The 26107-nt window shown below is 44.6% G+C and overlaps 1 protein-coding gene across 26 annotated transcripts in view; it reads right to left on the bottom strand.

The window, feature by feature from the left end:
- MAGI1 (membrane associated guanylate kinase, WW and PDZ domain containing 1) overlaps window positions 1-26107 on the bottom strand; it is a 335623-nt gene that overhangs the window by 35164 nt on the left and 274352 nt on the right. For 22 of the 26 annotated variants that reach the window (XM_063411663.1, XM_063411668.1, XM_063411659.1 and 19 more), the window contains 5 exons: window positions 24589-24677; window positions 23568-23660; window positions 20604-20786; window positions 18807-19427; window positions 2759-2790 (listed from right to left, as the gene is read on the bottom strand). In XM_063411663.1, coding sequence (XP_063267733.1) covers window positions 2759-2790; window positions 18807-19427; window positions 20604-20786; window positions 23568-23660; window positions 24589-24677 — 1018 coding nt within the window. The remainder of the gene's footprint in view (window positions 1-2758; window positions 2791-18806; window positions 19428-20603; window positions 20787-23567; window positions 23661-24588; window positions 24678-26107) is intronic. The other 4 variants (XM_063411653.1, XM_063411656.1, XM_063411657.1 and 1 more) reach the window with 1 other exon arrangement.

Below are 26107 nucleotides of genomic sequence, written 5' to 3'. Positions count from 1 at the left end.
GCCCCAGCACCAACAAACCTCTCCACAGCTTTAACACCTCACCACAGCCAGGAGGTACCAACAGCTTGAAGCTGGCCTCTGGGGAATGCAGGAATGCGGGCTGAGAACAGAAAATAGGACTTGTTCAAGGAAGAGCAGGCACTGGCAGTGAGTGGGGAATGTGTCCGTATCCTTTGGGAAAGGATACAGGGGAATGAGAGAGGGCTCATCTCCTGAGCAAAGCAGAAGAGGATGGACACCTGAGTCGTGACTTCCCTGACGCGGCAGAAGAAACAAAAAACAAGCACAAGCTAAGATCAAAGCCAACTGCTCCCAGCCTCGATATGTGCTGTCCTCTAACTGCAGCTTGTTTATTATACAAGGAATGCTGGAAAACAATCCCTGTGCGTTGAGCAAAGGGCACGGGGGAAATGGGCACATCCCCCGAGCCCCACAGCTGTGCTGTGCCAGGGACAGCCCCTGGCACACGGCTCTGGTGGCAGCTCCTGCACTCACCCCATCGCTGCCAGTGCAGCAGCAAGCTGGGAGTCCCTGGGGTTCAGGGCATCCCCGGGGAACACGGGCAGAGCTCAGAGGTGGCATCCCAGACAGGGAGCGTGCCAGGCCTGGCTCTTGCCTGTCATGAGTGGGAATCCTCATGGCCAAGAAGGTCAGGGCTGGACTCCCCACTCCTCACTCCCTGCAGTGGAGCAGCAGCCCTTCAACAAACCAAGGCAGGTCAGTGCTGGACACCACCACCTCCCTGCTCCTGACTGACCCTTTGGCCACACGAGCTCTGTGGTTGGTGTAAATCCACACCGGAGAGCCCTCCTCTGCACACAGATGCCCCGAGGCCCTTTGCTCCAGGTTTCCACTCAATCCCCACATGTCAGTGATGACTGGGGAGGAAGGAGCAGCTGCACCAGCTCTGCCACGCCGGCTCTGCCCTCCAAGGAGCGGCCGCTCATTGAAGCTGCCGATGCTGCAGTGATACAACACCGCTGCTAATTGCGCTGCCAACGACCCCGTGTGCAGCCAGGGGAACAGGGGGCTCTACTTTTTGGGAATCCTGCGCTTTAGAGGCAACAGCACCACCTAGGACCGTAGGAAAAATTACTGAAGGAACCCTGAAAAGGCTTGGGAGAGGCACGCGAAGGAATGCTGGCTTCCCTCAGGCTGACAGGCTCCTCAGAGCAAACAGGAGGGAGAAATCTGCTGTTGCACAGCTACTGTTTGTAAGCAGCCTCTTTGTTCACCAAGGTGGGATTATCCTGACATGGATTTACATGCTGCTCAGATTTTCACTGTGCATAGCTGTCAACCAGAGAGGTGCCTGACACAGCAGGATCCCGCTTCACCCGATGCCAAACATGCGTGTGGCAAAGAGGGGGCACCCACGCTTTGGAAAGAGCTCAGGGATCAGGGCTGGTTTAATGACAGAAGTCATAGCCCAGATCGCGTGCAGCCAATCCTGCTCCGGGCGGGGGAGAAAGTGGAGGCAGAGAACAGAAACGTGCCAGGCACGTCTGTATTTTGCACACTCGCTTCTGGCTCGCTGAAAGAGCCCCGCGTGTGACAGCAGCGAGCGGCAGCGGCTGACAGGGCTGCGATCCGCGAGGAGCACACCCTGCACTTCTGCCTCCCAACATTAATGCGAGCTGACAATGGTAGAGGCCCGGGCTCACATGACTTTAATCAGAGCTGCCCTAAGCCATCAGAATCACATTAATTATTTCAGGGCTTTCTTTTTGGATGAGCAGAGAGCTCGTATTAAAAGCAAGAGCCTTCTGCTCAGCTGCTTCCCAAACCTCTTGCCCAGGTTTGCGGCGAGGTGGGCTGTGCCCAGCTGCAGGTTTTGGCACCACCAGGGACTGTTGGTGAAGTTTCACACCATCTTACAGCACGGCAAAAACCTCTCACTTGCTTTGCTTCCCCAAAGCTCCTGGCAGAGAATTTTGTCTCTCCCCCACTCTTAACAGATAACTGCAAACTTTCAGGCTTTAGGTATTTCATTCCCTTTAAAAATAAAACATTGCTTTTTGTTGCTTACAAATAGCACATTAATTTCTTCCATAATATAATTCATGGAGCTTTAACGATACTTTAGATCACAGCTTCCATGCTGCTAGCTAAGATGCTAAGATGTTTCCAGGTAACAGCTTTACATGGAAATACGTTCGGAGGGGACAAGAAAATATTGTTCTACTGTTGCTTTTCTAAAAAATGAGGAATCTTACACCTGCAGGACAATCCTACTCAGTATGGAGATGCCTCCAGAGCAGGCACTCGGACAGCTGACTGTATTCCCTGGGAACTGTAACCATGCTCTGTTCATGCTTTGTCTCTCCCAGCAAGGTGCACGCTTTCCTGTTCTGGTAATAATTCAGCCAAGGGTTCTCAAGAAAACTCAGTGAGTTAATGGTGAAGGTTGGTGTCTATGAGCACCCGACAGGAATTGGTATCTGGCAAGAAGGTGGAGCCTCCCATCTTTCCAAAAGGAAACAATAGCTTTTTTTTTTTTAGTAAGTTAAACGACAGAGAAGCTCATCTGTCAGGGAAGCAGATTTCTAAACCTGAGACTCTATTTGCAGACAAGTCCCCTTTCCGTACTGCATCCCCCTCTCATCTCTCCATGCAGCAGGAGCCGTGCAAGGTAATCATGGTTGCAACAGAAGGACAACTTAAAACAGTCGAGACCCAGAAAGCAAACAAGCCAAACTCATGCTTTTTTCCTTCAAAGCAGACAAACAGACAGAAATAGTAGCTGAAAAGTGCTTACCGACTTTGGGCTCTTCTTTGGGACCGGCAGTCCTGAAAAATGGCAACAAGGGAAAAATAAACATTAGCATTAGGCGTTTACCTTCCCCTAAAGAAAAACCCCTAGGTGTATCATCCGAAGGTAGCCATCTGCAGAGTCATGTCAGCTCTCGCTGTCGCTCCGGAGTTACCAGTCTGTTCATATCGCATCAAAGCCCGGCGAGAGGCAGAGCCAGGCAGCGCCGCGGACGCGGCGGGGGCAGAGCTCTCCCTGCCTGCATCAGCGATGCTGCCTTGTGCTGCAGAGCCAGCAAAGAGCTGCGAGAGAAACCCACAGCCCTCGGCACCCGCCTGGCCACGATCCCCAGCGCTGCCCTGGATTACAGGGGGCTGAGCTCACAATTAAGCCGAGGCTCTCTCCTTTTGACGCGATCGGCTCGGTGATGTTGATCGGACCAATCGCAGCGGCGCAGGGGAAACAGGTTGATTTTTTAAAGAAAGTATTTCTCTAGAAATTGATTTTTTCTTTTTTCTTTTTTTTTTTTTTTTGAACAATGTGCATTGGGCTTGAGCCGAGAGGTGTGGGCTGGGCAAAGGAAAACAAAAGCACGGGGAAGAATAAGCTTTTCTCCCTAAAATTGTGATTGTTACTGAACAAACACACGTTTTGTTTGCTGTCCATCCTAAGTGTAAATCTTTGAAGCCTGAGGTTTTATCTGTTAGGTCCAATTTCAGAGAGCTGTGGCTTGAGAACAGCACTACCAGTGCCCTGACCCCTGGAGGGGATGCTAGGGAGCTTGTAGAAGGGGGGCTCACACAGATTGCAGGTGATGTAAAGGAACAAAGGAGGGCACCAGGGAAGGTGTTTTCAAGGATAATTTTTGCATTTTGAAGCAGCCTCTTACTTAGTCTGTGATGAGCAAGAGACCTCAAGTGAGATTTCAATCAACTACTTGTGCATAGAGCCCAGCTGCCACCATCAAAGGAGACACTCGTCTGGGATTTACCTACAATGCAGGAAAAGCTTTTTCTGGGGGCCAAGACCTCCCTTTTCCCCCCGCTGTTGGAAAAGAGAGGAACCCCCCCCTCCGTATTTTTCTCTGTGTGACACTCCAGAAACAAACATAAACCAAAACACAGATTACACTCCACATTAAGTGCTCAGTAATTCAGATGTTTGAAATCTGCTTTTGTCTTTAGGATGTGATTTATGTGGCATTTATGCCGCATTACGTTTTCTACTTTATGCATTTTGTTTATTCTAAACCCCATGCCCTCATCTAACTTTTGCACAGAGAATAAAATAAGCTATGAAAGTGAATTACAAATCTGTCTAGGAAGATGCTTATTTTAAGGTAATTTGGGAGATGTTAGCACCAAATAGGGAAGATCCACAATTAAAAATGATAATCAGAGCTCACTTTGCTGCTGCTCTCAGACTGGGATGCATACTGTAACGAGTATTTTAAATGAAATATTTTCAAGCTTTTGAGGAATATCTGTGCTCTGCATGTCACTCTGATGCATTTCCAGCCAATACCTGATACCCCTCCAGGCACTGATTGATTGAGGGACAATGAAACATCAAACTGTTTGAACTAAACAATCACGACTGCAGCTTCATTTCTGCTGACGGGAACTGTGTTTGTATAACACCCTTAAAGAGGAAAACACTCATAGCGTTCATGGCAAGTCACATTTTTAACAGGCATCATTTCTCACAGAGATAAACACACAGATATTCTCCTCTCTCTCTCTCCCTCCTTCCACATGCATGCACACACGTTTACTCTCCCTTTCCAAGAGATGATCTTTCTTATTAAATCAATACATAGAACACATCCCCACGCACACACACACCCTTAAAAGACCAGCATGAGATATGAAAGATTGGACAACATTTTAAATGTTCCCTCCAAAAAATAAAGCAGAAATGCAGGTGAACTGCTGGGTCAAATTGTATCAGAATTCAGTCTATTGCATCACAAGCATTAAATGTTAAAACTGAACAAACCTTTCCTTCAAAGTTTGTCATTAATGTCATCTGTTCCAACCCCAAAGACATGGAAAACAGTTGAAAAATAATGGAAAACACATCAAGGCTATTGTTTGGTGGGTCCTTCAGAGGCCAATGAATCTTAGAGTGTCGCTGCTCTGTGCCAGACTTTGCTGCAGAACAAGCAATAATTTACTTCTTACCAAAATAAGTGACTGCAGAACACGTTAACAGATGTCGGTACTTTTTCATGGGACAAGCTTGTAGTCAGAGGAATAACCTGCCTGTACATTTTCCTGTGAAAATATTATTTATTCACCTAATTAGGGTCTCATTTTAGAACTCCAGCTCCTGGCACAGCAGGCCAAATGAGCAAATGATAGGTATAATGGGGAGTTTTCATGCTCAGATGATGGAATGGATGCAGTATTTAACAGCGATGAACACGAAGCGCTCGAGTAACCCCCAAATCCTGGGAGCTCCACTAGCAAGGAAATGCCGAGCTTTTCCAAAAAAGCTTCTGTGAAAACACTCCCCAAGCCCATGAATTTGGGATAGTGACAACTGCAAATTACAGCACTGGCCTTAGCATTCCATTAACGTGTCCCATCACTGCTCATGCCATGCCTTGCTTGGAAGCTCATCCTGGCTGCCCCGTCCTCTCCTGCAGCCTCACTGTGACTTTTTCAGAGGTACATGGGCCAAGCACAGACTAAACACCCTGTATGTATCTTTTTTGCATTACCCAGCTTTTTGGTGGTTGTATAAATGGCTTCACATCCCTGGCTAGGAGAAGCCAGAAGGGTTGTCCCTGCTATGCCCTGAAACCCAATAATAGAACAGTTTACACTGACACTGCAATATTATTTACCTGTGATTTGATACCTATGGGCATCTCTCACTAGTACCTGAAATGCATCTTCTAATTTTGGGGGGTTTTGGAGATACAAATTAGAGAAGATGGAAGAGTCAAGCAATCACACAGGGCTGTTGTCACCACAGAGTTAACAATGTTTTAAAACAAATGAGCACATCTGGTAAACAATGTCAATATGACCTAAAACCTCTTGAATGGGCTCATTGTAGCTACTTACTAAATGTGCCTGGAATTAAATTAATTAGAAAACACAAATTACTTCCCTCTAAATAACAATGTAATAAAGCAACTGCTTAATGAAAAATATCAGTGATCAGTGAGCAATCCACAAAAAAAGGGATTGTAATCAAACTAAATTCACAGGCCCATCAGCAAAGCAAGAAAGACTTTATACAAGGTTAGTCAAAAATGAGTCAGATGCAGGGATTTAAATTAAACTAATTATCACAGAGATTATTACATTTATCTTAACAAAACCCTCTCCGTTTTCTCCCCAGTGCTCCCTAAAGCTCTGTGTACAGCTGGCTGCATCCATCTGCTCAACTACATTTTGTAACATAGGGGAAAAAATGCATATCATTAAGCAAGTTTTGTAGCATGACTTCAGCACTCTTCATGCACATCGAGGAGCTGTACTTCTGTTACATGACACTGTGTTATGTTGTGAGTGATGTGACCCATGAATTAAATCCATAATGCAGCTTATTTCATATTATTTGTGTTAACTGTGCAGTCTTGAGTGGTAAAACTTTTGGGAAGCTGTAAGGTTGCTGACCCTATTTATGACAAGTTAATGGAAAAACACATGGGACAAAGCCTTCCCCAAGTGTTGCTGTTTCTGATTTTTAAAGGAACATTTTTTCCCTCAACTCCTTTGTCTTTATGAACCTAAGTAACATGAGAAGACCATGAAATGTGGCAAACTCTGCTTTCCTGAGCATACACAAAATGCAGTTTGTGACTACAAACCCACACCACAGCCTGAGCCTGGTCCTGGTGAGAGCTCAGAAGGCCACAAATGCCCCAAAATTACCTAAATGGACACCAGACACAACATGCCCTGTTCACAGCCCTGTGTTTTAGAGGTGGTGGATCAAAATTATCCAAAGTTGAATCCTAAGGAAGACTTCTCTCTAGGCACCACAGGAGCCATGCAGTCAGCCCATCCCAACAGCTCGGACACATGGAGGCCAGCTGCTGGGAATGCTTCACTTTTCATCACATACCCACACACAAATTATACATTTCAATGGGATTTCATCTGAAGTTGGAACAATTCAGTGTTTGCACAATCCACCTGCAGGACAAAGGCTCCTGGAATTGATAAGAGCCAGTCTGGAGGCCTGACTATCACGTTATATATGGGTTACAATGTCTGCATACTGCTCAACATTTTTCAGTTTTGGGATGGTTTTGCACATGAAAGAGAAGAACAGCTGTTTCTAGATCTTCACTTCTTAGAGTTCCTCAACTCTTCCAACCTGGACAGCTTGTGGACCATCTATATCCAAGAGCAAAATAAGCCATAGGTGAGTCTAAGAGGAAAGGTCACCCATTAGGTTTTGCCCTTATGTCACCTGCAGCCCAGAATGCACCAGTGCTGAAAATTAACTGGAGAAGAAGAAAAACACAAGAAAATAAAGATTTTGGACTGTGTCCCAAGGTTAACATTTACAGAGAAAATGTTCCTGCCTGGAAAAAAATATAAAACCTTCAAGCTTTCTAAATAGCACTTACCCCATGCTGAATAAAAAACCAAAGGCTGTATCAAAGAAAATAGACACTTTGAAAGATGAGGTTTAGGTAAAGTACTGGAGTCAGGGGGTGCACAAGCATATACCTGGCATTGCACATTGATTGCTGCTTTCTGTGTGCAAAACAAGGAACTTTAAATAATTAACGCTAATGGCCATTAGTGCTGCTGGGGGAAGAGGGGACAGGAGATTGGTGGTGACAAAGCAATCCCCTTGATTCTGTATGATCCACTGCTAAAGAATTTCTAATAAAGGACAAATACTATTTAGAAGAGTTGATGGAAGTTCATCTTTTCCAGACCAGAACAATCAGCAGCAAGAGAGGCAAGTCTGTGCAGGCATAAGGAGAAGAAAGGAAAAATCAAGAAGAAATCCCCTACCTGTCCCTGCTAAACTTTTCTGCTCGTCATCGTGATTTGCATAACAAGAGTGTCACTGCACTAGCAAAAAAAAATTAGCTATGCAATACAAGCTTTAAGCAAGAGAGTAATTTACACTGCAGTAATACAGCCGTGCCATAAATCAAGTTTGGTAACTACCAAATGTAGTGAAAAATGCTACATTTCTAATGCTAATGTTCAATGCTAATGCCAAGAAAGCAATGTTTTGAAGAGATCATCTGGGGCATTATTAACCCACTGTCGCTGACGAAAAGCATAATGAGGCATAGAATATTATTGCCATTAAGAAGAATTTCAGTTCTAGATGCTCGAAACATGCTAAATTTTATTAGTCTCAAATACTCATTTTTGTTTGCGATGCTGAACAATTCCTTGCCATTAAAGTCTCAGTCATATTTTCAGCATCTCAAATGAGAATTGATTTTAGAAGTGATAAAAAAAGATATAGGCTAATAAAATGCTATTTAATTACTATGAAAATATAAATTTAACTATGCAGTAATATACACATAAGACAATTCCAAGACAGTAAGATAATAAAGAGATTGAGAATTGGTGTGACAATTACCCATCTAGCCTATGGTTGAAAGCATGTCAGCAGTTCTTGTATTTTTATTTTGAAGCTCATTAAAAGAAGTGCTTATCATAAAGCTCAAGCTGCCAGAGTCATATGCTTAGATGAAAACCTTTGTTGATATTTAAACAAATATGTACATAGACATTAAATTTCACAAATTTCAGAAGCTAAACACTAATACTGGAAAGTAATTACAGACCCCCATGTTCTTCTTACACAGATAAGTGGGTGTGTACACACAGTAGTATGTATCTATTTTTCATATACACAAGCATACATGTGTGGTTATCCATGAGGGCACCTATGCTTTTCCAGAAGCCAACAAAATCCATGACTTGCAAGCTTTATTTCTGGAAGCCCTCTCACATTTTTGGGGCAGTTCTGCTGTTTTGGGGCAGTTTTGCTGCAGTTCTGGAGCTGCCCAGTCCCACGGCTCCTCTCCCCAGCTGCCTGTCCCAGGGCAAGACCACGGAGGTGCCAAGGGCAGCAGCACCTCCAGGCCAACCCCACTGCCACTGCAAGCTCAGGACAGAGGACAGTGGAGAGGAGAAAACGTATTTTGCTACACTCACATCTGTATTTATCCTGCTCAGTGAGAATGTTTGTCTTCAGACTTACCACAGCACTGCTACAAGGTGTAAATCCATGTGCTCCAACTGGGTGGCTTATGGCAGATTCTCATGTTTCATATCTGGCAAGCAGCCTGCACAGAGGCTCTTTGGCATTACTTGGATGCTGCTATTAATATATAACATCCCTTAATAATAAACTAGCATTTACAGAATGCTCAGGCAGATTCAGACCTGGGGAGTGCACATACACACATGGCAAGCTAAAAAGCTCTACTAGAGGACAATGGTTTTACGGATGTTTCCACAAAACACAACTTTATCAATTTGAAAATAGTTTTCTATTAAAATGGATCAGTAACTTGATGCACTTCCAAGGATGTAACCTGTACATCTCAGAAACTAATCCTGAAGGATGGAAAGGAAACTCCTGAGGACTGATATTTACCTGCACATCCCGACCAACATCACCTTCCTGCATTCCCAGCCACAGGGTCCTGACCTGTCCCATTGTCCTCAGCCAGCTGTGTCACCTGCCTGAAGCTCAGCCTCCTCTACCAAATCTGTCTGGCCTACAAGCCCTGCCAAATCCTTAAGGCCAACTTATGGTGCACTGCAGGTCTTCTGGCACAGAAGGCACAGGTTAGCCGAGTCCTAAAGCTGGTATAACCCAACTCCTATCACCATCACAAAAAGAAATCTATCTGACCAAGACAAAAATAAACATTAAAATGAATAAACATAAAATCCCGATGCAGAATGGGAAAAACATTTAAACTCAGAATGGAAAGACTTAGAGACATGCAGACAGATATTTAAAAGCAATCCATTTCAGAACAAAACCATTGACTAGTCCATTACAAAGTCATCCTTCTTCCTCAGTTTTGCCCACCTGCTATTGCTTTTAATGACTCTCCAAATGTATTTAATTACAGTGATAAACAAAGACCTTTCTTGGATTTCTGACACCTCATTACTTCTGTTATGGCTGGTTATTATAATGCCAAATCAGGGTAGCAGCTACTGCACCTACCTGCAGTGTGGCTGATAAAAACTCATTATTTACCTACACACCAAAATGTCACTCAGGCAGTATGTAAGGGCAGGAGGAAAAGCTGAGTGGAACGAAACCCTCCTTGCTGCACACCTCCAAGTCTGCTCCATTTCCTGCCATGCAAATCCTGATGAAGATGTGGGAGGCACATCTCCAGCTAAATCTGCCTTATCTAATGCACAGTATTAGGTTCTGCTGTGCCACCTTGTGTTACATCACATCACATTTGATATAAGACAACACTGTGTGGGTTTAAGTTGCTCCGCTTACACCACTTCAGCATTTAATACCAAAACCAAATCAACATAAGGTGAATAAAAAAGCACCAACTTTCAAAACCTCAAGATATGGAAAAAGAAAAAAAAACCCTTTAGAAAGAGTTTCAGAGCTCTCATCTTTCATTTGATAAGCAACATCCTGTTTTGTTCTCATCTCAGAGCCTATTGCTTTCTGCAAGATAGGATGGTTTGGGCAATAAAACATCCTGATGAGGAGATTTCAGCCATGTTTTTTTTTTCTTCCAGCATTCAGCAAATGCTTTGGTTTTCTTACTGATGCTAAAGCAGATCCAGATTCCCTGCCACAGAAAGGCAGCCATGCATGTAACGTGCACACCACCACTATTGTGCTGTCAGCACGCAGGACTGCACAAAATTGACATTATTTCCCTATTTCCAAACATGGTAATTAAAGTACAGGTTTCCTCCTGTACTTAAAGCATGCCTCATGAAATAGCAAAAAACTTTAGAAGGTTGTGTCAACCCTTAAAATAAATACAAAACGTGTAACAAAATGCCGAATAATGAATCAGCAACTGTTGTATCCTATTTTACACTTCCAAGCAGCTCTGGAGCTCAGATGACACATATATCTGGGGGACACAAGCTATAGCATAGATAGGCCATGCTGCCACAAAAATGCAGGGTAGCTCATGTAAAGCTGATGCTGACCCAAAAAGCAGATTTCACAGGCATCTCTTCATTTGCTTACTCATTTCTAGGAGAGAATCAGTGCAAATGGAGTTAATGAAGGGTAGCTGAGGGGAAAACACTTGGGCCTCGAATGCCTAACAGATTAGTGTCAGCAATTCACATGTATCACACCAGCAGTAGCTGGAAATTCTGCAGGCAATTAAAATGTTCATACCCCAGCAATACTGAGTCTCCTTTATGATAGGAACTGTAATATTATAAAGCTGCTTGTTTTGGAATCAAGTGTTCATAGGACAACGTGCTTTGTTTGGAGTTCCTTGGCCTCCCATGGTTTAGAAAAGGCAATTGGATATGAATATTAGAAACTTGAAATTAAAGAAAATAAAATCAGAAAGAACTCTGATGTGGTATTTTTATATCTGGAATTTTGGGAGCCTAAGGTAGGATTTATGCACACGGGGCTTTTTGATATTTGGGTTTGTCAATTAGTATTTCAACTGGATGCCTTGTACTGAAAAACTCCAGCAGGACCTGGCAATGTTAATTCAGTAGTTGCTGCAAATGCATTATTTATATGAACATTAGTAACATACATTAAACTATCTGGTGTCTGAGCAAGCTGCCAACAATTACCCTTAGTGGCTGTAGTATCTGTAGGCATGAAAAAGCTGGGTGAAACCCTGCTGCCTCCTGGAGTCTAATGGGAGCTTTGCCATGGACTCGAGCATCACCAAAAGCCTCCCCCCTTTTGTGTTTTTGGTAAGCAAAGTCATCCCAAACCTCACAAATTCAGATCATCAAAAACAAACGACTAATGTCACTGAGATTAACACCTGTAAAGCACTTTGAAGGAGAAAAAACACCACGTAATCCCAACATATTACATTATTTATAGGACGACCTGATTTTAAATGTTAAGTTCGGCTTATTTTTATCACAAAGAGAAAACAAGTTTCTGCTGGCTTGCTTTACAAAACCAATTACAGTGATCAGTGTATGGTGCTGCATAACAATACACAGCATTGTCCCAAAAAGGTGTATCTAACACTCTGGAGCTGCTGCAGGAAAATTAACTCGCACACTGGATTGAAACACACGCACATAAGCAATTCTAATGAGGGGTATGAACTTCAAACTTCTTATTAAAAATACCCAAACTTCTAACATTTCCTTTATTTCATCTTTTCCTGACTTCAACTGATTTCCTATCTGCTCCTTGATACACTAGTGCTTAATCAGAATAAGGCTGTGAGAGAATAGTAAATGTTACATCAAATTTGCTTTAAACTTTCTTTAAAATCTCAACAGCTTCTTTTGGCCTTAGAATATAATTCCAGTCAACAGAGGAAAGAGAATAACAGAGAGTGACTTGGGGAAAAAAAAAAAAGATTCAGCTACTCCCAACTAAAGATTCCCCCAGTCCTGCTGCTTCCCTGCACCTAAATTTCAACAATGCCTTTTTTACTAGGATAGTCTGTTTTCAGAAAATGGCAAAAAGGCACAATGCAAAACTTTTTAAAACATCTCATTTCTAACACAGTGTGTAAAGCAGCTTCACTAATCTGAGTCCTTTCTTGCCAGGCAAAGCTCTTTAAAGGAAACAGTAACAAAAATAAACAAGAGGAAACAACTGAAGAGAGATTTTTAAATGCCAAATGATATTCAACTTTAACCAGGAAATCCATAACTCTGGAATTACAAAGTAATGACTCTGGAATACGAAGTAATGAACTTGAAAAATAAATCTTGGCCTTACATGTGGACATATATTTCTTTTAGCATACTACAATTCTGATTTCCTGAATGTGATTTACTAACCAGTGAGGGGTGCCTATGAGTCTTGATGGTATCATTTGTACCACAATATCAGGTATTTTTCAGCATACAGCTCAAAACAACCTCTACTGAGTGACAAATTGAAAGATTCAACAAAAGGCTTGGTGGAAGATCCCTGAATAAAAGGTACTGGGAGCTTTGGCAGCTGATGGTGATGGACAGAAGGTAAGACAAGGGAAAAAGAGGTGATGTGAAAAGGGATGTTTAAAGAGTTTAGAAGTCAACTGAGCACACCAGAGGGCAGAAAGGAATAGATCTGTCCCTGTTCTGGGGGTTCAGGGTAGGAGCTGCCACAAGAAAACCAACCAGAAGGATGCCTGGCACCAGCAGCTCTGTGCTCAGCCAGAGGGGGTCCAGGGAGTTCCTAGATACAAACACAGCACAAAGACCTCAATATAACTCTGGTCCCTCTGTACTTGAGCTGAAAACACTGCTGGGAATGGTGAACTTCCCATTCCACACGCTTTGGCACTGGCAAATGAGCTCTGTGGTAACCATCAGATGACTCCCAGGTTGTGATTTTTGTCCCAAATGCAGTTTGGACTCACTTTCCCTCTAATTCAGCAGCTGCTAAGACAGTTTGAATTTTTCTGGCAGCTCAATGCTTAAGTGGCATGACTTTCAACTCACTCTTCACTGCAAGCCTAAAGGGTAAACAGAAGTGAGTGGCTTGTTCAAAAGAGTTCAAGTCTGCACTGAATAGCTGATTGCAGCTCTAATTATACCATGGTTTTACATCATTAGGGATAGCAAATGAAAAGGAGCTCTAATTCCACCTCTTCTTCTTCTTTTTTTTTTTTTTTTCTTTTCTTTTCCTTCTGGTTTTTTTTCCCTCATATCATAAAATGATCCAGTTCCAGCTAAAGAAGGAAGAGAAAACTTCATTTCCAGATGGGAATTCCAGCAAGGGATTGTCCATGTAGCTAAGGAGACTTGATACATTTATTGCTTTAGAGCTTTGTAATTTTTTTCCATTGTTGCAAATTTTTGTTGCAGTTAGATGTGTCACAAGGAAACTTCTTACACCCCCTGACTTGAGAACCAGGCGAGCAGGACTGTTGGAACAGACCCCTCCCCATTTCCACCACCCTCACTGCTCTCCACAAGCACCTTTCATTCTGCTGAACATTAACAGGGAATTTACTATGGACTTTTACACAGAGGTAAAGGTAAGACTCAGGAACCCACTGATGGGCATTCAGACAAGCAGATGCTGCACTGATTTTTCTTCCCACAGAACACATTTAGTTATAGATACACACTCTTGTGTATATCTATATATCTATCTGGCATATATATATTTTTTTTTTCAGAAGATGTATTTCCATTTCCCAGTTTAACATGAGTTTGGCACTAGGGAAAGCAATTAGAAATGGCACTGATTTATTTGCACAAGGCATGTGGGTGACATTTCACCTGCATGCCTTTACTTTGATCTGGAGCAAAGTGGGAACACATCTTCCAGGGGATTACGTAGATCAGGCTCAAGGGTTATGCTATTTTTGACCTTACAGTGAATAAAGATGTAAGTAAGCACTAACTGTGAGAGCTTTGAAGGTAAATTGTCCATTCAAACCTGCACAAACACTGCTCAGTGTAATTCTTGGAAGTGAACACAAACTAAACACATGTATTTTGGTTAACCTGAAGACTGACCTAAAAAAAGGGAAAAAATAATCTTCTTTAATCAGAGGCAATTCACAAAACACAAAATACCTGACAGTTTTCACTGAAACAAATATTAGATCTTAGTGATCCCAAGAAATACAGCACAGGAGTTTTACAGAATAACTTGTTTTGACACAGCCCCCCACCTGTCCCAACACAGACACAACTTCCAGAATAGAAGTCCCTTGGGAAGCAGAGAAATTATTCTGCCAAAATGTTTCTTTTATTATGAATAGTCTGTGCAGAATGGAGAGGTATTTGAGAATTGCTTATTTCAGTTGATTACAGTGCATAGGCAAGGCTTCAATGACTAATGGATTTCAAGTAGCAAATAATATTACCTTGTTTCTTCGCTTTTTAATTTTTTTTTTTTGTGGAAAGTACTTTATGTACTTGGTAGGTACAAGGTTAAAAGAACCTTTTCAGCTACAAGCATTAAAAATAAACTTGTACCTTTTGTGGCTGCATTAACAATAATTCTTTAAAATAACCAAAGTATGTAATCACAATTTCCAGTGCAGGGACAAAAAAATATGCTTAATTCTGCATTTTGTAGCAACAGCACTGGTTTGCTTTCAGGTGCAGAGCTCTTAAATGGTCCTGCTGGGTTTTCAAGCATCTCCTCTGCTGTTGCAGGCACCATGTCCTGTCCCCTTCAAACGTGCTGAGCTTCACCTTCAGGCAGTAAAGCCTTCACACCTCCTCCAGTTTGACTTACAGGCTCTAATGGCTTGGCACTCTCTTCTCATTTCCAGTTTAAATTACTCACAGCCAAACAACAGCCAACTCCTTCATTTAAGTACCTTCCATCTCTCCTGCCTAATAGAGACAATAATTATTTTGTCCCCTCTGTCCCTTCATTCTGCTAAGCAAAAGCAGCTTTGCCAACCAGCCCAATCAACCCTCTGCACCCTGGGGGGCTGAACTCCTGCTGAACCCCTCAAGATCAGTGAGTTTTATCCAGTTTTATCCACATATAGGTGAAACAGGAAAACAACAGCAATATGATTAATCTTACAGAGGGGAGGAGGGAGAAGAAAATTTAAAAAAAAAATTAAACTAGAACACAGACAAGGTAGATTTTCTATGAGGCTTCTCTATGAGGCCTCTGGAATGCAAATGTTCAGTGATCTGACTTGGTACTGAAGTATTTACCCCTCTGTGCCAATCCTGCATGAGTCCTGCAAACGATTTTAGGTGACACATGAGCACGCAGAGGGGGCATTTCAGCTTCATCCCTCCTGAAATCATCCTTGTGTTCCTCACTCAGAGGCAGCAGCAGGATTCGCCCTCTCCCATAAGCTTCAGCTGAACACACTTCACAGTAAATATTTTACAGGCTGCTCTCAGCAGCTCTGCGCCTGCATTTTAACAATCAGACCTCCTTGTTGGGAGTGCACCAGCAGCTTGGAGCAGGCAGAGCTTTTCCTGTGTACTGCACATCTCTCTCTGATATTTTTCTGCTTGATTAGTAATCACTTCTGAAAATCCTCTCGACAGCTCTTGAATACAAGCCTCAGTGTTGCAGGGATGCTTCCTGCACAGCGGGACTGGATGCCAGCGTTGGAATGAAGGAAGAATGCTGGCAGCATCTGAGCACTTTCCTGACTGGACACCAGAGGGAGGAGGAGGAAAGGACAAGTGACAGGGAAGCTGAAGAACAGCTTCAAAAGCCCTGAAGGAGCTTATCAGACACCCTAGCCAAAGACATTTCTGCGATCAGACCAAAATAAATAGCGGCGCCTTGTCTGGGGGTGGTGCTGCTGAGGAGAGACTTGGCAGGGGTAACACCAGGTAAAGTTACAGGGCAAAGGACCCAAGTGCAGCAGCACTGAGTGCCACGTGGATTTTAGCCAGTTGAGATTGTAAAGGACCTTAAAGATCATCTAGTTCCAACCGCCCTGCTGGGCACAGGACACCTTCCATTATCCCAGGGTGCTCCAAACCCCATCCAGCCTGGCCTTGGACACTTCCAGGGATGGGGCAGCCACAGCTTCCCTGGGCAACCTGTGCCAGGGCTTCACCTTCACAAGGAACAACTTCTTCCCAGCATCCACCCTAAACCTACCTGCTTTCAGTTTAAAGCCATTCCCCCTGTCCTGTCTCTACACGCTCTTGTGAAAAGCCATTCTCCAGCAATCTTGCAGCCCCTGTATGCACTGGAAGGTGCTATAAGGTTTCTCTGAAGTTTTCTCTTTTCGTGTTGAGCAACCCCAACTCTCAGCCTGTACTCATGGCAGAGCTACTCATCCTCATCCCTCTGCCCATCTTGCTGGCTCCTTGCTCCCACAGGTCCATGCTGTTCCAGTGCTGGATGCAGTGCTCCAGGTGGGATCTCACAAGGGTGCAGCAGAGGGGCAGAGTCCCCCCTCAGCTGCTGCCCAGGGCATGGTTGGATTTCTGGGCTGTGAGTGGGTCGTGTCCAGCCTCTCATTCCCCAACACCACCTCAGAAGCCTTAAACAAACCTGACTGGTTTTGGTTCTGAGGTTACTACTGTGCATACTCTGCTTCTCTGCCATAGCTTGAGCACCTTTTGGCCCAGCTTTCCTCTGGATGTGAGGAGAACCTTGTTCCAATGATTAACTGTGGATCAGGGCCACCAGGATCTCCACGTTCTGTACCATGAGAATGTGAAATTTGAAACTGCAAATGCTCTGTGGTGACATGGAAAAGTGAGGACCATGAAGGAGGGAGGGAGGTAGTTCAAGGAGACTCACATGTTACTTTATCTAGGAAGATGACAGCAGATGTTGTTAGTATCTTGATTAAATTAAAAAAAAAATAAAAAGATTCAACAAGATTACCAGGGAACTATTTACTATTTTATTAAAACTAGGCTTTTATTTCCTCATCAAAACTTTTCATTATGCCTTCAAGGCTTTAGGAGGATTATTAAATGTCAGGCACAATTCAAATAATTAATATATGGTATTACTAGATATATACGCACTCTCCAGGAGGATTAATAATAGCTGCTATTTTTCTTCCAACCGTATTTTCTCCATAATACATATATTAATCATGAGAATGAAGTGCATTTTTTAAATCTTTCTAGCACTGAAAGTCTTTAAGGAACTCACACTTTGAAAATTGGCGAATTCTTAATATATTCTGTTCTCTGCTTTCTAATTTATTATCAAAATACAAAAACGCAGTAAGCACTTGGAAAGAAAGAAGTATAGGAAAAACAGTGCTCTCTCCAGAGCTGCTATTAATTGCAGAATCAGTGTACTCAATGCCTTGAAATAGGTCTTGGAAAACAACAAGCCAGACTTGTAAATTCAGGAAACAACTTGTCCCTCGTTAAAATGGACTGGCTTTTGGTGTTTACAACAATCCAAACACTTCAGAAAAGTCAGCAGGAAGGAGCTTTTATAGCACACCCTCCCCACAGGGCTGGCTGGGGGCTGTGTTCAGCACCTACTTGTCTGTTTAACTCTGCCTCTGCAGCGAGGTCACTTGTGTCATAAACTGGGCACCCACATGTATGTTGTCCATAAAAACCTGCATGGGACAGGGAGCACAGTGGGGACAGGCCTTTGTCCCTCTGAGAGCCCCACTGCCAATGCCAGGGAGGGAGGGAAGGACAGCTGGCCCCTCTGCTCTTGATTTTGCACTCAACAGCCGACCTGGACTTTGCCTGTGAGCTTCACCATACCCCAGTAATCTCAATCCACAGGCTAAAGGGGTTCTACCTCAGGTTATTTCACACTAAGTATCTGCAGGGAAAGAGCTCCTGTGGATGGACTGACCACTGACAGGTTAGCTGCCAACCATACTCCATGTGGGCTGCCTGTGGGATGAGTTTTGTACCTGCTGGTGGCCTCAGCAATGCTGCCAAAAAATGAGCTCAGCTCCCGATGGCACAGCGAACAAATGTGCACAAGTCACACTGCAATTGCTTACAACTTGGAGAAATTCAAATTCTCTTCTGTGGTCCCAAATGTATCCCAGGTATAATCCTTCCCCAATGAAGACTCATTAAGTATCTGATTTTGAAAAGTGCAAATTACAGAGCATATTACCAGCCTTTTCCATATCTCAGAATAGCTCAAGGAACGTCCGTGTTCTATTTAAAACACTCAAGTTTCCTGAGCATGAGACCAGGGGCTGTTATGTAAGCAAAGGTGTAAGCACACGTGTACCCACACCACCCTCCTGCCCCTCACCAGCTTCGTGCGCACTTGGGAACCTGAGCAACCCCCACAGTGCAGCAACACACAATAAATAACTTTAACCACCTATGTGACCTGACAACTGCCAACTTGGGGCAGTTCCTGCACCTCAGGAAAAAGAGCCACTTCTACAGAGAAGCTTAGGAAAGCAGATCTTTCGTGACATGCCTTTTTTCCTTTTTTTTTTCACTTCAAGAAGAGGTGTTTTAAAGCAGTTTGGAAGACTCACCTCCTCGCTGCACCAGCAACGTGACCTCGCTCCCCTTAGGACATTCAATCAGCATATCCACCACCTGGTTGTGAGTGAGGCTCTGCACATTCTTCTTGTTGACTTCCACGATGAGGTCTCCCTCCTTCAGGCCGCGGCACCGCGGGCTGTCCACGATCTGTTTCACTCTTTGGCCGCCCCCCCCGGGGCTGTCTGCTATAGTAAACCCAAAGCCCATGGGCCCTTTCACGATGTGCACGGTGATGAGTTCGGGCTGTGTGGCTATGGAGGACGCCAGGGACACCGTGTCGTTGGGGTAGCCGTGGGGTCCATTGGACGAGGCCTCAGCCGGGCTGCTGGGCCGCGCCTCCTTGGCGCCGTTCGCCTTCCCCGTTTTGCTGCTGTGGCTGGCCGGGGAGTCGTAGTTCTCCTGCCCGTTCACAATGATGGGCTCTTTGTCCAAAATAGCCACGGACGTGACCAGGCTCGTGTTGGGGTCGTCGGGGTCAAAGGGCAGGGGGTAGCCCCGGCACAGTTCAAGGTCCACGCTGGCGCCGATGGGGATGGACTGGAAGATTTTCACCACCTGGGCGTGGGTGTGCCCCAGCACGCAGGTGTCGTTCACGCTGACGATGACGTCCCCTGCAGCAGACACACAGACAGACCAAAAAAATAGGTTAAAAAATAGGTTTTGTGCACCGCAGGAAGGTGAGAGCCTGAGAGCAGATCCCCAGCATCCACAGGTACCGCTCACAGGCACCAGCAGCGTTTCAGCATAAGGAAAAGGAGTGGTGACACTTGGGGGAGCAAAAACTCCGTGAGTGCACGGCATGAAGCCTGTATGTGCATAAATGTTTTTGAAAGTGAAAAAGGAATTGGCTCATGCAAAAAATTAATGAATTTAAATGATGGTTTATGGCCCGTTTCACAGCTATTTTGAAGTCCAGCTCTCACTGTTACACGTTGACATATGACAGAAACAAAATTGAGAGCACATGGAAGCTGTAACAGAAGGCTCTCAAATACCAACTGCTCAAACACAGTGAGTGCCACATGTCATGTCTCATACTTCAGCCTGAAATCCAGATATCGATTAAGTTATGAGTCATTTTATTAGCACTGGGGCTGCAAAACAGGGATACTAAGAGCTGTGATGCTCCAACTGAAAGTGAGGAGTTGTGACCTCAGACAAAGCCTAAGTGGATTTCATAGAATCAAGGTGGAAAAATACCTCCAAGATCATTTAGTCAAATCATTAACCCAGCACCACTGCGCTCACCATTAAACTGTATCTCATATTTTGCCACTAAATTGTGGTGGACCTGATCTCTGCCAAAATGAATTTGCCCTTGGTGCCTCCACACAGGGAAATGCAGGTTAGCCCACTGCTCTGCCCCTTCCCTGGGAGTAGCTTTGGAAAAGGGGCAAGTAGCATGGCAGAAACACAAACACATGCAGGGTGCAGCCCTACAGAAATCCATCATCTATTGCCACAAAGGGGAGCAGGAACCCAGAGCCTGATGTGGAATCCCACAACTTCTGGCTCCTCTCCTCAGATCAGTGTGGGGAGACCAGGAGCTGGCAGTGTCCCAGCTGGATATTTTGCCACTGAGATGGAATTCCAGCACATGAAGTGTCCTTTTCCAGAATTCTGGATATATTCCTCAATGTATCTCACTTCCTTACTTGCTGATAGTAAAGCTGAATGCCTTTCCCCAAAGAAATGAAGACTACAGTCCTTTATGAATGGCACTCCAAACCAGCTGCAAAAGCACAAACCAAAGTGGCAGTGATGATTTTGATATAAAGCACCAGTACCTGTTTCCATTTTGCCATCCAACGCTGCAGGACCGTCAAGCACCAAACTTTTGATTTGGAGGAATTCATCTGGCTCATCTCCTCCAACGACAGTGAAGCCAAACCCCCTGCTGCTTTTCCTTAGCTTGGTGTGGATGAACTTCCCTTTCAACTCAGAAGGGTTTCGTGTAAAAAAAGGTTTTCCTGTGTAGGAAGGTTGGAAAAAAAAATCTATAAGCAGGCAGGCAAGAGTGTTTGATCTCTTTTTCCTCCACCTCTCCCCATTTCAGCGAGTCCATGGACAAACACAGAGGTGTGCAGGGACAGGACTGCACTTCACTGCTGCACCCTCTCATCTCATCACACTCCAGCTGCCTCCCTGGATCCAGGCATGCAGTAAAAGGCATGAACAAAACCCCAGTACCTGGCACTTTGTTAGCTGTGGTCGTGTGCACCAAAGCCCCAAGGCTACAAAGGGGAAAACATGCTGCTTTAAAGGATGGAATACATTAAAGCTGGGAATGCTGGGCTAGATGTGTTTTATCTCTGTGCTGAGGTGGTGATATCCATCCTGGGAAGGATGGGGCAGGGTTAGGGGGCCTCCTACAGAAGGAGTCTGCAGTGAGACTTTCTGCAGAAAGAAGGATCATTATGTTTTTCACCACTTGACTTTCTCCCAACCCACTGAGCAAAAAGCAAGTTCTGAGCTCTGACAAGACACTGATACCCTCTAGCATAACCCCCAGCCCCACCACTGCTACTACCCTGTGACCTCCTCTGGTGGAAAAGGGGAGGACGCTGATGTTGTTCTTCAGACACTGTTTGAAGTCTTTTCTCTTCCCTTTCTGCTCCTTGCCTGTTGTGGATGAAACACTTCTGGTGTGAAGTATGAATCAAAGAGCAGCCCAGGACCAGAGCAGTTGTGGGAATGCTCTCTGGGAGCACAGTTAAGAGGGAAAGAGGTGCTCCACGGACAAAAGCACATCCTTGCAAAGCACATTGCACAGGCTCAGAAAAGGGATCATGGTTGCTGCACTTCAAGTGCCAACACTAAACACCTTTGCACTTTTAATTGTTTTTAATGCTTAGCCTGTGCCACTAAGCCCTCTGGTGACAGCTCCAGGATCAGCAGTGGGTATCACAGCCAGCAGAGCTGGCACACTTTCAAACACCTCAGCAGCACTGTGCTGTGGGCCTCTGCTCAGAAAGGAGACCTCAGGGGAGAGCGAGGGGATTTGAGACTTGTAAGTCTTTAACTGGGGGGAAAAATGTATATTTGAAGATTATTCATGAGGAGGCAGTGTGAGGACTTGTAGTTTTCTGCCTTTGAAGGAAGGCAGAGGAACGTGGTAATCCTGCACATCGTGGGCAGATGGCCTGCTCAGACCCCAGCCTGCAAAAAAGCCCTGAGCATCAAAGTGCAACCCAGTGTCTCCTGTAACAAACACAGCTGAGAGGCAGAGAGCAGCAGGGCTCATTTCTGCTTAAAAGGACAGGCAGAAGAAGCAGAGCTTGCTGGTGTTTGCCTACAGACACAAGCTGAGCTTGCCCTGAAGCAGCAGCAGGACAGCAGCACCACAGGCTACATCCCACCTTCAGCATTCAGGAGGGTAGCACACTTGAAATTTGTCTATCTACAAAACCCAGGCTGTGAGAGTGTTGCCAGGGGCACAGGGAGGCCTCCTTGTGCCCACGTCCCTGCCAGCAGTGTCATCATGGGGAGAGAGATGGAAACCTCTGGGAATGGAAACTGGAAAAAAGCTGCTGCAAATGGGGAGGGAGAGAAGAGAGAGCAGCACAGAGAAAGGAAGAGGAAGGAATGAAAGAGGGGAGGAGTCATCAGCAGATACCAGGACTCAGTCACTCAGAGTGCTGCTGAGACAGGTTAATGCTCTGTTCTAACACTGCTGCACAACTTTGGTGGCTGAGCAGGCTCCCAACACCACCCCTGTGTGACTCCTTTGCATTGCCATGTGTGGATGCTTGGGCAGCCCTTGCTTCAGCCTGAAGTGGACAAGGCAAAGGTGGCATTCCCAGATGCCTCCAGGAGGAAGATCAGCATTTTTGGGGCACTCTGATGACATCTCTAAACTCAGGTGCCTGGTGGTCAGGGTGCTCCTGTGTTTTTTCCTTCCTACCAGGTTGGATTACTCTAATGTACTCTAATGCCCCTTAGGATGTGCTGGGGGCTTTGGGTCCTGTGAAATTCCATGTCTGCTTTGGAAGGGCTGATCTGCTTCCACCTGCTGCAGGGAGCAGTTCCTGCCTCCTCCTGGCAGAGGGGCTGCCTGGGGCAGCAGCACTCCAGTCAGGTTTGCCTTCAGAGACCGCAGGAGTAGCTCCCAGCTACTCCCAACTCTGTCAGCAAGAGGCATTCCTGATTCCTCCTCTTACCTTCCCTCTGGCTCCTGCAGACCAGGGCAATGCCACTCACTTGCTATGCAATTCAGATGCAGTCAAAAATAAGCCTACTTACAACCACTTGTAACCAGAGAGCACTTTACTGCCACAGGTGCAAGTGGAACTCCCTGCCCTTGCTGGTGACCTAACCTGGCAATGTTTCAGCTCATGCTGCAAATTCAGGAATGATTTGTGTCCTGTCTGGTGAGTTATTAAAGGCAAACAACTGGTCTGTGAGTAAGTGGCTACACAGAGCACTGACCCAATAAATAAGGCTGCAATAGCCCAAAGTTGTACAAAAGTTCAACTTCTAAGAAAGTCCACTGTGTTTGAAAACTTGGAACACCACACAGAGAACAGCCCCAATCCTCTTTTTGATGCACATAATCTCATTCACTTCTTGCATTCAGCACCAACTGCAGTCTTGAAACAGCAAATCTCAAAACCTGGGAATTCAGATAAGCAGGCACAGGCCCTGATGTGTCACCAGTCGTGGAAATACTGCCCTTGTGCTGGCTGAGGGCATTTCATTCTCAGGGAAAAAACCTTGTTGCTCTTTTACAACTGGTTTAACAAGGCTGTTACCTTGTACTGGTGCTTCCCGAACTGCCTCTTGGTTGTTTGAAACATGGTTTGGAGCAGCAGGTGGAGGGACAGATGGACACTCCTCTGTCCATTCTAGAGAGGGCAGAGAGGGAAATGTTACTGGTTTCACAACAGCACCACGAGCTGCTGCACATGCACATGCTGGGAGTGTGGGGTCAAGCAGAGGAGAGGTGAGGAGTATGGCAAGAGAGGAAACAGAGTCACAGACAGAGGGAATAAAATGAATGGGATGTCCAAAAACCAGTTCTGAAGGATCTCTGTATCCAGGTCAACTGATCCATCTGCTGGGACATCCTACCTCACACTAAAACTTGGGATGTGATTTGCATCTAAGTGGACTTGACATTTAAATGAAATCTGCTCCCTGTGCCACTCATGCCATCTAAGTAGAAGAATAAACCCAAGGGCCCTCACTGCAGTTGGGCTACATTTAAAGAAAAAAATGTAAAAAGTAAGAAAGAAAAAAGGGAGCCGGAAGGGAGGAAAATAATTTTCTAAAAGTGTTTCAAAATAAGGAAATTACTTCAGATTTTAGAGCCTGACAACATACAAAGGTCTTGGTTTAAGAAGTCTGTCATGCAGGGTTTATCTAGTGCATGTAAGAGCTCACTCCTCATCCCCTCTGACAGCCTGAGTCCAAGTGCTGAGTCCCAGACTGGAACAACACCAGCTACAGGACTAACTTGATGAAGCAGATTGAAGAGGAAAATGTGTTTTGGCTGTCTCTGGGAAGTCTAGAAACTTTCCAGAAACACAGCACATATAAAGAAAAAAAATCTCTCTTATTTAACAAGATTGAAACCTTTTACATTTAGGTGGTACAGTTCAGATTTCCTCCTCTGCTGCACCTTCTGTGAAGGTCAAACACAGCCCTTCCTACACACATCACTCTGCCTTCACACCCTAAGGCCACGGAGGGGAGGACAAACAGGCTGGCACGGTGCTGCCAGGGCCAGGGAGGACATTCCACCCCACCCACCATGCCCTCAGGGGTGCCAACCTTCTGCAGGCTGCTGCTGCTGTTCCAGCTGCTTCTTCCTCTTCGCTTCCAGAACTGGGTTCTCATACTGCGTCTTGCGGTTGATGTGGCTGGAGATGGGAAAGAGGAGCAGGGGTCAGGGAAATCTCTGTGCGACAAGCAGGAGTGAGGGCCAGGCACTGAAACTCCTCTTTCTGAGGAAAGGAGTAAAACACCAAACAAACCCAACAGCAGTGGGTGTGGAGCAAGGCTCATCCAGTTGTCCCGAAAAGAGTATTTAGAAAAACAAGCAGATTCTGGTATTGAAATGATGTCTCGAGTAGGGATGGCTAAATCCTTCAAATGCATTAGTGATCTATCTGTGAAAAATGAGATTAAAGCAGAAAAGGCACGCTGTCTGATTGCATTTTAAAAGACATGCCCGTATCATCTCTGCTTTAATCAGACTCCCAGAGGTGAAGTAATTTCCTGGCTCACCCAAGTTAAAAACTAAAGAAAACAAAACAAAACTAAACAAACCAAACCCCAGCATCTGTCAGTGATCTGATCAATGCACACAGGCTGTCTTGAAAATATCTGCAGGGATGCAGGCTATGAGCTGGGCTCCAAATGGATCAAAATCTACCCAGAATCAGCCACCAGCAAATACCAGCATTTAGTGAAACTCCAGCTGCTTTCCTCAGGCAGCTTTTGAGCATTATGAGATGTTGAGAGCCAATACTTCGTGCCAGTTCCAGGAAAAGAAAAAAAAATCAGCCCCGTCCCATCATGGCAGAACCAAGTGATGAACAGCAGCCACAGATGCTGGGCTGGCTCATCAACTGCTCTCCAGCCATTTTCAGAAGTGGTTTTACTACAGCAGAGGAACAGGCAGACCTCAGAAAAATATATTCCCTTAAAGCCTATCTTTGTATGCAAAGCAAAGTTTAACATTAAGAACTTTTTGTCTCCTATCCAGTGTGCCTTAATAAAAAAAAACCCACATGAAGATCAACCACATTCTCAAGTAATTGTGACAGAAGCACTCCAGGGATTTATGTTCAGAAATATTTCTGTTAAAGATCAAAATTAACTCACTAGGAAAATATTTAACTTACTCAATAAAAAACAAGTTAGTGAGTTCTAACTCACTGAAAGTGAGTTCTAACTCACCCACTGAAAAAGATTTCCCATTTCAAGATATCTTTGGAGAGCCAAGAAAAAAATGATAACTACTTTAAAAATGATATAAACTTTTTCATGATACAGTTGTCTCTCAATAAAAACTATTATGTAATAACACAGTGCCTGATTTGAAGGGACAGAGACAAATGCTAAAATTATAACCATCTTGCTAGCTTAGAGATAGCAAGTAAAATAAAATTATGTCTTACTGCAGTTACTTTTTGATTTAATTCAATCAGTAAGGAGTGCCACAAAACTAACAGGCATGTGTATATAAACTGACAGGACAATATCCTGTAAAGATCTCTTGGCATGGCATTTAATAGCCGAAAAATATTCCTGTTGTCTTTGGTAAATAAATGTCAAGCCTTAATTA

This window comes from Prinia subflava, chromosome 14 (genome assembly GCF_021018805.1).
Source record: "Prinia subflava isolate CZ2003 ecotype Zambia chromosome 14, Cam_Psub_1.2, whole genome shotgun sequence".
NCBI classification, from domain to species: Eukaryota; Metazoa; Chordata; class Aves; order Passeriformes; family Cisticolidae; genus Prinia; species Prinia subflava.
This window is presented reverse-complemented; position numbering and strand designations above follow the sequence as displayed.